Genomic DNA, 16,844 nt, shown 5'->3' with positions numbered 1-16,844 from the left:
TTAATTTGGCATTGTATTTCCAAGGTCCATCAATGTCACACCCTGTGTCAGAGCTTCATTCCTTTTCATTGCCAAATTGTATTCCATTGGAGAGAGAGATCACATTTTAATCTGTTGATGAACATGAATTGTTTCCATGTTTTGGATCTTATGAAAAATGCTGTCATAAAATTTAATTACAAGTTTTTTTGTGGACACATGTTTCCATTTCTCTTGGGCATATGCCTGGAGGTATGATTTCTGGAACATATGGTAAATTTATACCTGACATTTTTAGAAGCCTCCAAGCTGTTTTCCCAAGCGGCTACACCACTTTACATTCCCACCAGCAGTGTAGGAGGGTTCTAATTTCTCCACATCCTTGTCAACACTTGTTATTACCAGTCTTTTTGATTAAAGCCATCCTAGTATTACCTAGCTGGGAGAAGGCAATGGCACCCCACTCCAGTACTCTTGCCTGGAAAATCCCATGGACGGCGGAGCCTGGTAGGCTGCAGTCCATGGGGTCGCTAAGAGTCGGACACGACTAAGCAACTTCCCTTTCACTTTTCACTTTGACGCATTGGAGAAGGAAATGGTAACCCACTCCAGTGTTCTTGCCTGGAGAATCCCAGGTACCGGGGAGCCTGGTGGGCTTCTGTCTATGGGGTCACGCAGAGTCGGACACAACTGAAGCGACTTAGCAGCAGTAGCAGCAGCAGTATTACCTAGGCAGGTTCATCTGCCCAGCGTGCAATAAGCCAAACACTGAGATACCGAGTTTTACCACAAAGAAAGGGTTTATTTATGAGGTAGCCAAGCAAGAAGATGGGAGAACAAGTGTCAAATCTGCCTCCTCACCGGAGACAGGCTTGGGATATTTATGGGATAAAGAAGCAGGTCAGTCTTAGGAACAGGGAAAAGAGGAAGGGAAAAGGTAATTGGTGTTCCATGCATATCTATCTGAGCTACATGCTTCTTCGTGGGATGCATGTTCAAAGATAGAGGTGTTTAGAGGGTATGAGGAAGATTGGATTGGGAGTTTGGGATGAGCAGATGCAAACAATTATATTTAGAATGCATAAACAACAAGATCCTATTGTATACCCCAGGAAACTATATTCAATATTCTGTAATAAACCATAATGGAAAAGAAAAAAATAAATAAAAAGGAAAAAAATGGAGGCACTTAACATGATCTCAGGGTGGAGTTTTCGGCCATCTGACATCAAAAGGTCACTGAGCAGAAACTCACGCATGCTCAGTTGGAGAATCAGTGGTCCTGTTGCAGGAAGGGGAACCCCTTTCAGGGCCCAAAACTGGACTCTTGTCTAACAGTCGGAAATGACTTGTCTGAGGAGACACATGTGCTGACAAAGCAAGAGATTTTATTGGGAAAGGGCACCCCAGTGGAGAGCAGTAGAGTAAGGGAACCCAGGAGAACAGCTCTGTCACATGGCTTGCAGTCTTGGGTTTTACGGTGATGGGATTAGTTTACCGGTTGTCTTTATCCAGTCATTCTGACTCAGAGTCCTTCCTGGTGGTGCACTCCTTGTTCAGCCAAGATGGATGCCAGAGAGAAGGATTCTGGGAGGTGGTCGGACATGTGGTGTCTCCTTTTGATCTTTCCCAAACTTTTCCAGTTGGTGGAGGCTTATCAGTTCCATGTTCCTTACCAGGACCTCCTGTCGTAAAGCAACTCATGCAAATGGTTACTATGGTGCCTGGCCAGGGTGGGTGGTTTCAATCAGTGTGCTTCCCCTAACAGTCCCATCCAGTCTTAACCTGCTCAGCTCTAACTAAACACAGCTGACTCCAAGTTCCTGGGAAACAACTCCAGCAAAAATCTTATTGTCTGGGCCTGGGCTACGTGCAACTTGAATGACATGCAAGGGATTTTGTAGCAACAAATTACCTTGATTGGTGAAGGCAAGTTACAGGTGTAATGGATTGAACTCTGATTATTCATAGTTTCACCAATGGGTCTGAAATGGTACCTCATTGTGCTTTTGTGGTCTGGCTTCTTAAACCAGCCTTGCTTAGAAACCAGTTTTGCAAACAATCAGGACTTCAGCCCAGTGACCTCAAGGTTTAAGTCTCTCTTGGGGAGAGGAGCCTGATGTATGAGTGAAGACCACCCTGCTGAGCCATCCCACAGCTGGGGGCTCCCGAAGGGCCAGGGCAGCTAAACCAAGTCCTGACCATCTTGGGGAAAGCACCTAGAACTCGTGGTCTTCTAGCCAAGTGGTTCTTGTGGTAAATGGAGGCGGGAAATACCCAGGTTGTTGTGGGAGGCAAAAGAGGGGAGGAATGCAGTCTGGCCCTGGGCTGGACCCCTTCAAGGAAACTCCAGACCTCTATAAGCTGTCCTTTGAGTACTGGCCAGAACAAAATGACCTCCTTCAACACCCTGCCACACTGTCAGAGACTCCACCCTTACTCAGTGCTAAGTAAATAAATTGCCACCTTTTAGAAAATGTGAATGCTTCTGGGAGGAGTAGGCATCTCGCTAGATGGCAATACCTTATTGTGAATTATTAGTTTATCAGATGCTCAACCACATCCTGCAGAGACAGGGCTCAGAGAAAGTGGGAGTTTTGACTCACTGGGAAGGGTGGGGAGGGACAGGTTGAAAGGGGTAGCTCTGCTCAAAGGGTAAGTAAGGTTGCTGGAGGCTAGGATGGGGCCAGAGTTGGAATAAGAAGCCTCCTGGGTAAGTTTTCACCTCCATTCATCAACTGATTAAAACAGTGATCATGATTAGTTTATTATATGTTCCACATTGTGCTAAGCGCTTTGCATACAAATGTTCTACTTTATTCTTTTTGTTTGTTTGTTTTATGCTTTCGGGATCTCAATTCCCCTGACCAGGAATCCAACCCATGCCCCCTGCAGTAGAGGCAAGTAGTCCTAACCACTGGACCACCGAGAGAGGTTCCTACTGATTCATTTCCTAACAAGCACTTATGGAGCACCATATACCACCACCAACCTCTCACACCCCACATGCTACATCTAATTTATTACAGATTCCGTTGGCTCCTCCTGAAAAATGATTCTGGAATCTGACCCTTCCTCACCACCTTCCTAGCCCCGTAGCTCACCCATTGGTTTATTGCAGGAGTCTCCCACTGGGCTCCTGGCTTCCATATTTTCAGTCACAGCAACTCTTTTAAAAAGATTCCTCTCCTGCATGCAGAATGCTCCAGTGGCTTCCTATCTCAGTTACTATAAAAATCGAAGTCTTCACCACACAGGGTGCTGCTACCTGAACTAGGCCGTCTTACCTGGTGGATGTCATCTGCTTACTGACTCACCTACAGGACTCCAGCTGCTCCTCAGACACACCCATGGGCTTCTGCTCACAACAAGGACTGCAGCGTTCTGCCTACAACACTCCCAGCATCCTCATGTCTCAGCGTAAATGTTGCCTCCTCGGAGAGACCTTTCTTACCACTCCCTCCTCCATCTAAAATGGCCTGCATGTACCAAGTTGCCCGCTGTCAGAAAAAGAGGGTTACGAATGGAGAGGGGGGAAAACTAGGATGAATTCTATGGTGTTAGACTGGAATTGGAGATATGGAGAAATCCACATTGTGCTAAGCGCTTTGCATACAAATGTTCTACTTTATTCTTTTTGTTTGTTTGTTTTATGCTTTCTGGATCTCAGTTCCCCTGACCAGGAATCCAACCCATGCCCCCTGCAATGGAGGCAGGGAGTCCTAACTCATGGTTTCCAATATACACAGATATAGAGAGAAATAAATATAGAAGGTGTGTGGATGTGAGTGCACTCATGTACGTACTCACACACACACACACACATATTTTACATATATATAGAATATATATATTATATAGCTCAGTCCACCTGAGAAGGCTCATTCCAAAAAGAATGAGCATACATTGCACCCAGATCTTGGTTTCTAAATACTCTTCTCCACTAAAAGGAATCAGGACACCTTGGAGAAATTCCAGGTGTCCTGGCCTGGGACGGGGAAAGTACAAGATGCACTTAGAACATTTTTTTTTTTTTTTGGTGCCAAAAAATAAGAAAGTGCTCAAAGGATGATGGCACTCCAAAAGGATACAGGCACCAGCTTGAAGGAACTCCTACTAGCCAAATAAGGGACAGTCTTAACACCAAAATAACTAATGACAAGAATTGATTATAACTCATAGAATAAAACAGGAATCTATGGATTATGAATTCATACCAATGGTGGTGGTTTAGAAACTAAGTCGTGTCCGACTCTTGTGACCCCACGGACAGAGGAGCCTGAGAGTCTACAGTCCATGGGATTCTCCAGGTAAGAATACTGGTGTGGGTTGCCATTTCCTTCATATCAATATAAAGAAACAAATGGGAAGTCTGATGAGGACCAGGATAATTACAGTTTTCAAAACACTTCCCTATAGAATATGTATCCCTTAAAAAGGTAAAAAGAGTGACTTTATAGTGGAGAAACTTGGTAGACACTACCATGATAATCGCTTCCCAGTTGGCTCAGTGGTAAAGAATCCGCTTTCCAATTCAGAAGACTCAGAAGACTCTGTTTTGATCTCTGGGTTGGGAAGATCTTCTGGAAAAGGAAATGACAACCCACTCTAGTATTCTTGCCTGAAAAATTCCATGGACAGAGGAGTCTGGCAGGCTATAGTCCATGGGATTGCAAAGAGTTGGACACAACTTAGCAACTGAGCACACACACCATGATAAGCAAGTGATTGAAGTTAGTACCTCAGGTTAAGGGGATGATAGGCTTCTCTGGTGGCTCAGTGGTAAAGAACCCACCTCACAATGCAGAGATTCAGGTTCAATCCCGGGTCAGGAATATCCCCTGGAGAAGGAAATGGCAACCCACTCCAGTGTTCTTGCTTGGGAAATCCCATGGACAGAGGAGCCTGGTGGGCTATAGTTCATGGGGTAGCAAAAGAATTGGACATGATTTAATGACTAAACAGCAACAGCAAACAGGACAATAGACATGATACGTCACCTGAATGGATGCTACAAGAACGTGGCATTATTTCTGTAATATATCTGTCAAGGCTATACAATCTGAATCAAATCATGAATAAATATCAGATATCCCCCAAATGAGGATCAAGCTACAAAAGTACTGGCCTATAATTTTCTAGAAGAAATTGAGGAACTGTCCTCAACTGAGAGAGATTAAAGAACCATGACAATAGTTACTGTATGGCAATGGATGTTATCAAGACTCAGTATATGTTCTTTATATCTCAACTTGAAAAAATGAGCTGACTCATTTGAAAAGACCCTGATGCTGGGAAATATTGAAGGCGAGAGGAGAAGGGGATGACACAGGATGAGATGGTTGAATGGCATCACTGACTCAATGGACATGAGTTTGAGTAAACTCTGGGAGTTGAGGATGAACAGGGAGGCCTGGCACACTATGGTCCATGGGGTCACAAAAAGTCAGACATGACTGAGTGACTGAACTGAACTGAAATGCCACATGGGGTCCTGGAGGAGATCCTTTGGCCTTAAAGGATATTAGTGGGGAAACGGAAAATTAGGACGAGGGTCTAAGGATTATGGTGTTGGCAGAAGTAACCAATTCTTGAGCTAATTAGGGTGAGTCCCTGCCTGACTCCACGATGGTTCCAGCAATGCCACAGGTGTCTGCTGTGCTTGCCACCAGGGCCACCTTCTCCCTCCCGTCTCTCTCCCTGTGGTCTGGGTCTCCTTTTCCACTTTTTCAGTGAACAGATTGGTCCCCAGTTAGGGGTGTGGAGTTGTGATTTTCCTCTTGGGCCTGGACTGCGCTTTTTGGGGCTGGAAGTCCATCCACAGGAACCTCTGTTGTACGTTGTGCTCTTGTGAGAGGCAGAGGTGGCAGCCCCTCCGTTCACAGGGTCAGCCCAATACTAGCATTTGGGCTTTCCGTGTCATTGTCCAGTCAAACAGAGGAAGGCTTCCTCAAGCATCCGGAAAATGATGTCCTTTCTAAAACAAAAAGTAAAGCTTGCAAGTACATCATCTTTTCGTTTAGTTGCTTCTTTATTGGTTTATATGTGTGTGTTTTTCTTATTCCTCAGGGTATATCCCCTGGAATCTATTGGGGGAAATAAAAAGTATCAAATCTCAGGTTCAGAATCTTCTAAACAGAGGCGTCATGGTGGCAGAGTAGGGACTGGAATCCAAGGGGAAAGTCCAAAGTCAGGAGGATTCCACCAGATCCTTCTGCCTTCAACACTCAGAACAGATGGTCCTTCTGGAGAGCAAACTTTTCTCAGTTTGAATAATACCAACTGTAAAGTGACAAACACATATCTGGGATTTCCACGGGTGACAAACTCGCAGGGACCGCTAATACTACCATGCTTTATTTGTTTTTACTTTTGTTTTTCTTACTACATCCATAACGGAAGCAAATGCTAAATTTTATTTAGATGTTAGTGAATAAAGATGTAATTTTTTTTACCCAAGGTTCTGAACCCACTGAATTCTAGCACACTGACCCAGGTTAAGGACCCTCCTACACACACACACACACACACACACACACACACACACTGGTTAGTACATGGTAAGCCTGACAACCAAGAAATGGCTGCAGAAAAGGACCCACAGAAAAGCTAAGGAGGAAATGATTCAGCCTTAAATCAAGACAGGATGGTGGAAGTGAGCTGCCAGCTGGACTTGGTGATGGATGAGAGGTGGAAGTTGATGGTAATTCTGGACAATTTGGAAGAGCAGTTGGTTTGCCCAGACGAGGATAAATGTTTGTGAAGTACAATGGTCTTGCCAGGGGATGTGGTGGCTATTACCAGAGTTCAGCCCGTGCATGCATGTTAAGTCAGTCAGTCAGAGTCTCACTCTTTGCAACCCTATGAGCTGCAACCCGCCAGGCTACTTTGTCCATGGGACTTCCCAGACAAGAATACTGGAGTGGGTTGCCATTTCTTTCTCCAGGGGATCTTCCCGACCCAGGGATGGAACCCTTGTCTCTTGCATTTCCTGCATCACAGGCAGATTCTTTACTGTCTAAGCCACCAGGAAGCCTCCCCACCTCTTTACAACCTCCCAACTGGTGAAAAGCTCCCATTAACCCATACGCATTGGGAGAAAGGCCAAGATAAGTCAACAGCCACCAAACATTAGTTATTTCTTCAATTATATAAATAAATGATTACAAGACTCAAAGGAACTTAATGTATCTCCTTGCAGTCCCTTTTCTACATAGTTGTTACAAGACTGGGAATTTACCTGCAAAATATGTACATACACTTCGGTGCAAAGCAAAGCAGAAAAGCATATGCTGTATTCCATGTTCCATGGAACAACAGACTGGTTCCAAATAGGAAAAGGAGTACATCAACGCTGTATATTGTTACCCTGCTTATTTAACTTATATGCAGAGTACATCATGAGTAACACTAGGCTGGAAGAAGCACAAGCTGGAATCAAGATTGCAGGGAGAAATATCAGTAACCTCAGATATGCAGATGACACCACCCTTATATGGCAGAAGGTGAAGAGGAACTAAAGAGCCTCTTGATGAAAGTGAAAGAGGAGAGTGAAAAAGTTGGCTTAAAGCTCAACATTCAGAAAACTAAGATCATGGCATCTGGTCCCATCACTTCATGGGAAATAGATGGGGAAAGAGTGGAAACAGTGTCAGACTTTATTTTTTTGGGGGCTCCAAAATCACTGCAGATGGCGATTGCAGCCATGAAATTAAAAAACGCTTACTCCTTGGAAGGAAAGTTATGACCAACCTAGATAGCATATTCAAAAGCAGAGACATTACTTTCTTAACAAAGGTCCATCTAGTCAAGGCTATGGTTTTTCCAGTGGTCATGTATGGATGTGAGAGTTGGACTATGAAGAAAGCTGAAGACTGAAGAATTGATGCTTTTGAACTGTGGTGTTGGAAAAGACTCTTGAGAGTCCCTTGGACTGCAAGGAAATCCAACCAGTCCATCCTAAAGGAGATCAGTCCTGGGTGTTCATTGGAAGGACTGATGCTAAAGCTGAAACTCCAATACTTTGGCCACCTTATGCAAAGAGTTGACTCATTGGAAAAGACTCTGATGCTGGAAGGGATTGGGGTCAGGAGGAGAAGGGGACGACAGAGGATGAAATGGCTGGATGGCGTCACCAACTCGATGGACATGAGTTTGAGTGAACTCCGGGAGTTGGTGATGGACAGGGAGGCCTGGCGTGCTGCAGTTCATGGGGTCGCAAAGAGTTGGACACGACTGAGTGACTGAACTGAACTGAAGATAAAAAGGCCTAGAAGGAAACACATCAAACTGTGGGAGTGTGGAAGAGAAAGAAGACACTGTTCACTTTTGACTTTGCTGAATGAGTTTCTTGAGGAATATTTAGTAACTATATTCTACTGTTTCTTGTAGAGTTTCTTGTTGAGTTATGAGCATCTTGTTGCTGTTACAACAAATTACCACAAACCTGGTGGCTTAAAACAACACAGGTCTATTATAGTTCAAGAGGTCAGAAGTTCGAAATGGGGGTCATTGAACTAAAATCAAGGCTGCCTTTCTTCTGGAGGCGCTAGGTGAGCATCCATTTCCTTGCCTTTTCCAGTCTGTAGGCTGACTGCAATCATTGCCTCGTGGACCGCTCCACCTTTCAAGCCAGCAATTGCATCATCCTGACCTCTGCTTCCGTCTTCACATCTACCTGACTGACTCTCCTGCTTCTCTTTTTCATTTATCAGGACGCTTGTGATTACATTAAGCCCACCTGGCTAATCCTGGATAATCTCCCCATCTCAGAGTCCTTTATTTAATTGCATCTGCAAAGACTTTCTCCATGTAAAGTAACATAGTCACATGTTCACAGGTCACAGAGATTAGAAAGTAGATCTCGTTGGGGAACAAGGCAGGGATGGTGGTATTCTTCTGCTATCACAATTACTTGTGTAAGTTTTAAAAAACCTTATATAATAAAATTTTTGTCATCACTAAAAATCCCTGATGATCGTAATTTCTAATGATGCCTATGTTTTACTGTAGGGACACACCACTGTTTATTTAATTGGTTGCCCCAGTTGGGATCTTTAGGCTGGTCTACATTTTCATGACTTTAAAGATGATAATTCTCTTTAAGATTTTCTTTTTAAACATGGGCCATTTTTAAAATGGTACTTCCCTGAAGTTCAACCGGTAAAGAATCTGCTTGCAGTGCAGGAGACCTGGGTTTGATCCCTGGGTCGGGAAGATCCTCTGGAGAAGGGAATGACAATCCACTCCAGTATTCTTGATTGGAGAATCCCATAGACAGAGAAGCCTGGAGGGCTACAATTCATGGGGTCACTAAGAGTCAGACACGGCTAAGTGACTAACACTACACTCACCTTCATTCTAGTTTAGTACTTTACTGTAGCTTAAATGGTAAAGAATCGGCCTGAAATGCAGGTGACCACGTTTCGATCTCTGGGTGGGGAAGTTCCTCTGGAGAAGGGAATGGCAATCCACTCCAGTATTCTTGCCTGGAGAAGTCCCTGTACAGGGAAGCCTGGTGGTCTACAGTCCGTAGGGTCCCAAAGAGTTGGACACAACTGAGTGGCTACCATACACACAACATTTTTTAAAGTGTCTATTGGATTTGTTACAATATTGCTCCTGTTTTATGTTTTGGTTTTTTGGACCCAAGGCATGTGAGATTTTAGCTCCCCAACCAGGGATCAAATCTGTACCCACTCCTTTGGAAATATGGAGTCTTAACCCCTGGACCGATGGCACCCCACTCCAGTACTCTTGCCTGGAAAGTCCCATGGATGGAGGAGCCTGGTGGGCTGCAGTCCATGGGGTCTCAAAGAGTTGGACACGACTGCATTGGAGAAGGAAATGGCAACCCACTCCAGTGTTCTTGCTTGGAGAATCCCAGGGAAGGGGGAGCCTGGTGGGCTGCTGTCTATAGGGTCACACAGAATCGGACACGACTGAAGCGACTTAGCAGCAGCAGCAACCCCTGGACCACCGAGGAAGTCCGTAAAGATGATGATTTTCATGATAAGCACCTTAGGTCTTTGGGGAGATATACTGAATCTGAAATGAGTTAAGGAAATGGACTTGGTGATTAGAAAGACCAGAGTTCAAATCCAGGCTCTGCTTCAATTATCCATGTCATTGGAGTCATGGTTTCCACAACTGCAAAAAAGGAGATCCTTACAATAGCTCTGATCTCACCGGATTTTTAAACAGTTTTCTTGAAATATCATTCACATACCCTACAATCCTGTCAGTTAAGAGGTAAATTCAATGGTTTTTAGCCTGGCGGTTTTTCCAGGATTCAATGATATTGAACACACAAAATTTCAATACTATTAATAATTCTCTGCTCATAATTTTCATCATTTTCTTGGGCTAGGTTCTTAGAACCAGCAATATAGCATAGTGAAAGTGAAGTTGCTCAGTCATGTCTGACTCTTTGCGACCCTGTGGACTGTAGCCCACCAGGCTCCTCCGTCCATGGGATTCTCTAGGCAAGAATACTAGAGTGGGTTGCCATTTCCTTCTCCAGGGGATCTTCCCAACCCAGGGATCGAACCCAGGGTCTTCTGCCTTGCAGGCAGACGCTTTAACCTCTGAACTACTGGGGAAGCCCGCAATATAGCATAAATGCCTGTAAACCTCTCAAATATTTTGGAAATAAGCTTTGTGAAGACAGAAAGTGTTCCTATGATGGTTTTTAAATTTGGGGGGCTGGGGGTTAGTTTTTAGTATTGGATAGAATTTAGGGGCACAGATGCTGGTACAAAATTCTTGGGCTCGTTGATTCAAGATGCTCTCTTTCATTCTCCCTTGTGTAACCCTGAATTAGACTCATCCCCAAGCCCCCACACACAGAGCAATTAGGGGAAGTCAATTCAGGTTCATGGAATGTCCTTTCCCTGTTGTCCACCCTTGCAAAGACACTAGCCTGTCCTTCTCCATACCCAAGTGAGTCTTATTCCTTCAGTAAGAGATGCACTGGTACCATCTCCAGTTGCCCATCTTATTTGACACCAAGCACACTGCACAGCAAACCAGCAGGAAAGAGAGGAGATGGGTCTCTCTACCAAGTCCACTGGGTGCCCAACCTACCTACAAGAAACCACAAACGCATATTCTATTTGGCCATGGGAGGGCTGACTGCAGGTTTCAGAGCTGAGTTAGCGAAGTGTCAGCCAAATCCAAGGGCATGTTGCACCAGACTGTTGTGTGGGTGAGTCTTCAGACATCCCGCAGGTGTGGGAGCAGGTTACGTGAGATGGGTGTGCGTTAGGCAGTGAGGGTTGAAAGGAAGGTGCAGAGATGGTAGGTGGGGCCAGAGGTGGGCGAGGGTGGAGGTGAGGAATGGGGCCGCAGCTGGGGTTGGACCTAGTAGTTAGACCTGTAGCTTGGAACCATTTTTGGGTCATGGCTTCCTTTGAGAATTCTATGGATGCTAAGGAAAGAATGCACACACACCCAAACGCATACACACACACACACACATTGCTGCACAAATTTGCATACAGCGTCAGGTTTCCGAAAACCTAGGAAATTCAGCCAAAGGCTCAGGATTAAAAACCTCTGTCTAGACTAGTTCACAGGGACTTGTCAGAAAGAAACCCTAGGGCTACACTAAGAATCTGAGAACGATTGTGTCTTCTTCTGTAACAGAGGCTGGCAGGTTTGGGAATTAAATTCCAAAGCCCACTTAATCCATAAATACTTCATTTTCTTCCAGCTTTTATTTTGAAAATTTTCAAAATACCAAAAAATCACAAACTCATGTAATCTTCAATCACACTCTTTAATTGTCAACATGTGGTCAACATGTTCTCCTATTCTCTCTCCTCTCCCTATGTATGCGTGTGCACTCAGGAACCCATGTTTTTCTGGAGAATCATCTGAGAGTAAATTGCAGAAGTTATGTTACCACATCCCTAAACACTTGGCTTGTAACTCCTAAGATCAGGAGGAGAGTCACCCGCCTAAACAAGGCAATCCTCACACTCATAAAATTTAACATGGACACTATACTTTATGTAATTTACATCCTATATTCAAATTTCCCCAGTCGTCCCAGTAAGTACTGACCTTTTAGCTGTATTCTTTTTCCTTCCCTTCCTCCCTCCCCCCGCCTTTCCTATATATATATTTTTAATCCAGGATTTAATCTAGGATGATACACTTCATTTAGTTATCTCTCTCAGGCGCCTTTGATCGAGATCCCACAATTCCGGAGTTTTGTTTTCTTGTTTTCTCTTGTGACAGTGACCTTTTTGAAGAGTGCAGGTGCTGTTCTGCAGAATGCTCCCCAGTTTGGATTCAAGTTAAAGTTTTGGGGCAAATGTTGTGTCCCTTCTTGGTGCATCATATCAGAGGGTCAGTTGGTCCCTTACTGATGATTTAAGTTTGATTCATGATTAGAGTGATGATCTCCACAATCCCCTTTGTAATTAATGCATGCTTTGTTTTCAATGAATACAGTAGGGTAACACTGTATTCGGAGAAGGCAATGGCAACCCACTCCAGTACTCTTGCCTGGAAAATCCCATGGACTGAGGAGCCTGGTGGGCTGCAGTCCATGGGGTCGCTAAGAGTCAGACACGACTTCACTTTCACTTTTCACTTTCATGCATTAGAGAAGGAAATGGCAACCCACTCCAGCACTCTTGCCTGGAGAATCCCAGGGATGGGGGAGCCTGGTGGGCTGCCGTCTATGGGGTCGCACCGAGTCCGACATGACTGAAGCGACTTAGCAGCAGCAGCAACACCGTATTCAATGAAAACCTTGAGCTGTGGCAAATGCTGGGTGAGCCAGCTGTAAGTATCTACTCAGTCTTTGTTCTCAAGCTGTTTTTAAAGAGGACAATGTCCTAGGAAACTAGCTACAAAATACACAGTTTTCTGAAGAATGTGTGTGGATGCTGAGATAAAGCACTATCAACTCCAACATTTAAAATGAACTGAAACCTGAGACTTGAAGCGGAAAAAGGAGTCAAGCACAGGAAGAGGGGAGTAGAGGGGGTGGAGGTGACCCTGCCAAGCTGGGAGGCTAGAAAGAACTGAAAGAGAGGTGCGTGGTGATCTCCAGGAGGGAAAAGTCACAGGAGAAGGTCCTGATCTGATCCTAATAATATTGAGCACGTAGCATGTGCTAGACACTCAGATTTTAAGAGTTTTACATGGTTTGTTGTTGTTGAGTTGCTAAGTCATATCTGATTCTTTTGTGACTCCACAGACTGTAGCCAATCAGGGTCCTCTGTCTATGGGATTTCCCAGGCAAGAATACTGGAGTGGGTTGCCATTTCTTTCTCCTGGGGAATCTTCCCGACCCAGGGATCGCACCCATGTCTCTCACATTGGCAGGAGTATTCTTTACCACTGAGCAACCAAGGAAGCCCCTTTTACACGGTTTAACTTGTCTAATTTTCCCCATAGCCCTATGAAGTAGGTGCCATTACAGTTTTTAAACTCTACAGCACAGAGAGGTTAAGTTGTTCACCCAAGGTCACAGAGCTTGTAAGTAGCAGGGCTGGGATTCAAACCTGGGATCGATCTGACTCCACTATCTGTGCTCTTAACTATATCAAAAAAAAGAGGAAACATAGTCTCATCTAGAGAATAGAATATGAAAAAAAGATTAGAATCAGAGCAAACTGGGCTGTGCGAGGAAGTTGTGTTGATTCAAAAAAAAAAAAAGTGGGATGGGAAAGTAAGACAAAAGAAAGGCCCAGAAGATCAAAAAAAGAAGAATGTTCAGGGCTAGAAAGCAACATAATAAAATAGGCCAAGGTTTGGTTGGCCACCCTCAGTCCATGCCCAACCCCCAGCCCAACCCTACAGGCAGAACTCTCACAATTCCTCTCCTGCTGTGGTCCCAAACAAAACCACAGTATTTACATGATCTCAAAGTATCACTTATTAATTATGGAGGCAAAAATAGCTTTACAGCGAGCAACCTGGCTGACTCCAGCTTAACCAAGTGTCCGATGTGAACACACAGAGGGGTCTTAGGGAAGGTTCTGGAAGGAAATTTTGGGGACAGTGTATGAGAAGGGTTTTATGAGGAAGGTGCTAGATGAGAGATAAGGGCAAGTCTTGAGGTTCAAGGGTCTATGGGTGACAGGTCAGGGTCCATTGAGTGGAAGACGGCGTGTCTCTGGGAAGGAAGGGGAACTCTTATGACGGAGCGGTTCTGAGAGCTAAGAGCAAGTCATTAGAAGGGACTTGATGGGAACAGTTTGGGCGACAAAAAGGTCACAACAGGTCCGCCCGGGAGGTTGGGGTGGGTCAACTCTGGATGACTAGAGGCCAGAGCGTCTGAGGCAGGGGTCTCTAGGGGAGTCCTAAAACGGTATACGAGGCATAAGGCTCTAGGGCCGCAGCCTGCAGGTGGGGTCGACCCTGCGGTGAGCGCGGCGGGCCAGAACCAGGATGGGGAGATTTGGAATTGGGCCTTGAGGGGCGGGGCCGGGGCGGGGCCGGGCCGCCAGGTGGGTCCCCCCGCGCTGCAGGGGGCGCTGTGAGCCTGGGCGGACCCGGGCCGGGCGGCGGCCGCTCCTAGTGAGCGCGGCCTCTTTTCCGGGTTTCCTCCTCCTCCTCCTCCTTCTTCGCCGCCGCCGCCACCGTCGCTGCCCCTTTCCCGGCCGGCGGCTGCCGCTGCTGCTGCCGCCGACAGCGCCGCCGCCTCGGAGCCGCGAGCCGAGCAGAGGCCGCCGCGGAGCGCGAGCGCTGCCCGCCCCGCCGCCCCGCCGGCCGCTCCAGGGCCGGGCCGGCTCGGCCGGCGCCCCCCGCGCCCCCCAGCCCGCCCGCCCCCGCGGGCCCGGCCTGGCGCGGCCGCCCGCGGCCGCGCTCCTCCTCCTCCTCCTCCGGCGGCCCGCTGCCTGCCGCCTCCTCTGCCCGTCGCCCCGCGCCCCTCGCCGCGCCGCCACCCTCGGCGCCCCGCGGCGCCCCCCGGTCCCGCCCGCCATGCCCGGCCCGGCCGCGGGCAGCAGGGCCCGGGTCTACGCGGAGGTGAACAGCCTGAGGAGCCGCGAGTACTGGGACTATGAAGCTCACGTCCCGAGCTGGGGGTAAAGCCGCCGCAGCCCCCCTCCGGGCCCTCGTACCCCCACCCCCGCCCGGCCGCCCCCCGCCGCAAACCGCACTCGCCCCCTGCGGTCTGTCTCCCCGCTGGGCCCGCGCCTCCGGCTCTGGAGTGGGAAGCAGACCCTCCCCTCCGTATTCTCTCCCCTCTTCTCGTCCCTTCCTCTCAGCCGTGCGCACCCCTCTCACCCCGAGGAGTGCTCTCTTACTGACAAGTGTAGGGATCCAGGGACCAGAGCCTGGTGGAAGTGAAGGAGCAGCCCTTCCTTCTCACGCGTTGGGGTTTCTGTTGGGGTGGGAAGTCAGCAGCTGTCCTCTTGAGCTATTAAAATTCTCTGCCTTTTTGAGGTTTTTGAAATGAGGCTGGGTGGGAGGAAATTTTTTAAAGACGTCCAGATTCTCAAAGCGGGCGCTGTCTACCTTGCGGGAGTGAAGTAATAAGGCAGGTGCTGTGGGCAGAGGGCTACCTGTGAGCCTCCAGGATGGATGCTCTGCTCACCTCTCTAGATTGGCTCAGACCCCTGCCTTCCCACCTTGTCTCCCCCTAGTTATGAGGGACCGGTTAGGTTAGGAACTACGTCCAGTGAAAAGAGCCAGGTTTATGTTGTGGCTTTCATTTAGGGAATAAGTTACGGCATGAAGTATATAGACACTTCCAAGTGCTTGATCAATGGAAGCACCTGGATGAGGATGTGTAGTGGGCATAGGCTTGGTTAACCCCAAGTCCTGGCATTTATGTGTCCTTCTTGTCTTTCCCAGTAATCAAGATGATTACCAGCTGGTTCGGAAACTTGGTCGAGGAAAGTATAGTGAAGTATTTGAGGCTATTAACATCACCAACAACGAGAGAGTGGTGGTAAAAATTCTCAAGGTGAGTGTCTTATGAGTGGCATTAAAATTTCTTTTTCACAGGTCAGAAGGATACAAACTACTCCAACCACATTCTAGAATGAGCAGGACAAGCTCATTTTACAAACCTGCCCCATGTCCCTCTGCTACTCCTCCCACACTGTTTTTGTTTGAACTTTTTTTCACACAGACCTTTTTCAAATCTAAACATTGTAGTTCAGGAACATCCTTGTTCTAAAATGTAATTATGGGCTCCCAAAGTGAATATTCCAAAGAGCCTCCATTTGTTACAAACTAAATAGGTATTCACATGCAAGTAGAGCCTCTTCATGAAGAGCCCAGTTGATACAAAGGCTCCTTAAGCACTGAATTTGTTATTCCAGAAAGAAAGATGGAAACAGAGTAGCTTCAAAGAGGAGTTTGAAGCCTGAGTGCAAGGAAACACCCCAGTGAATAATTGCTTATTTTTTTCTCTTTTGGTGATAAATGTTTCAGAGGGGGTACGTACAGTGAGCCAGCAGGGCCAGGGAGGTTCATAGTTGCTTATCAGCCAGTAAAAGTGAAGTTGGGAGCAGTAGATAGTACACTTAGGATCACTAAAATAATGATTGGAACAAACCAGCCTGAATCTGATTTAGCAGCCTAAGTTTGTACCAGATACACACTTTGTCATCTCTTGGATGGAGATATGATCTTAGGAAGTATGAAGAGTTGGCTAAATTCTCTTCCAGGTAACTGGTTGTGTAGCTTTGATAATGTTTTACAGGATGGACTAAAAAATAGTTCTTAGAATCTGTGAAGGGTATTCATTATTGCCAGATTATTTCATTTGTGTGCATGTCATTTAGTGGAATCTTGAGGTGACCAAAGAGCTAATTAATATAAGCACTTTTACACAAACAGGAATTCCAGTATGGCCATTTTGGAGAGGCTCTGTGGATAAGAATGTAGGATTG

At 46.4% G+C, this 16,844-nt stretch overlaps 1 protein-coding gene across 3 annotated transcripts in view; it reads left to right on the top strand.

Moving 5' to 3' along the window:
* Positions 1–14,861: 14,861 nt before the first annotated feature.
* The window catches only part of CSNK2A2 (casein kinase 2 alpha 2), a 35,447-nt gene continuing 33,464 nt past the window's right edge, over positions 14,862–16,844 (top strand). Inside the window, exons 1-2 of one of the 3 annotated variants that reach the window (XM_006072596.3) lie at positions 14,862–15,026; positions 15,799–15,910. In XM_006072596.3, coding sequence (XP_006072658.1) covers positions 14,923–15,026; positions 15,799–15,910 — 216 coding nt within the window. In that variant the 5' untranslated portion in view covers positions 14,862–14,922. The remainder of the gene's footprint in view (positions 15,027–15,798; positions 15,911–16,844) is intronic. The other 2 variants (XM_025268759.2, XM_006072595.3) reach the window with 2 other exon arrangements.

This window comes from Bubalus bubalis, chromosome 18, assembly GCF_019923935.1.
Source record: "Bubalus bubalis isolate 160015118507 breed Murrah chromosome 18, NDDB_SH_1, whole genome shotgun sequence".
Lineage (NCBI taxonomy): Eukaryota > Metazoa > Chordata > Mammalia > Artiodactyla > Bovidae > Bubalus > Bubalus bubalis.
Note: the sequence above shows the minus strand (reverse complement) of the source record. Positions and strands in the feature narration are given on the sequence as shown.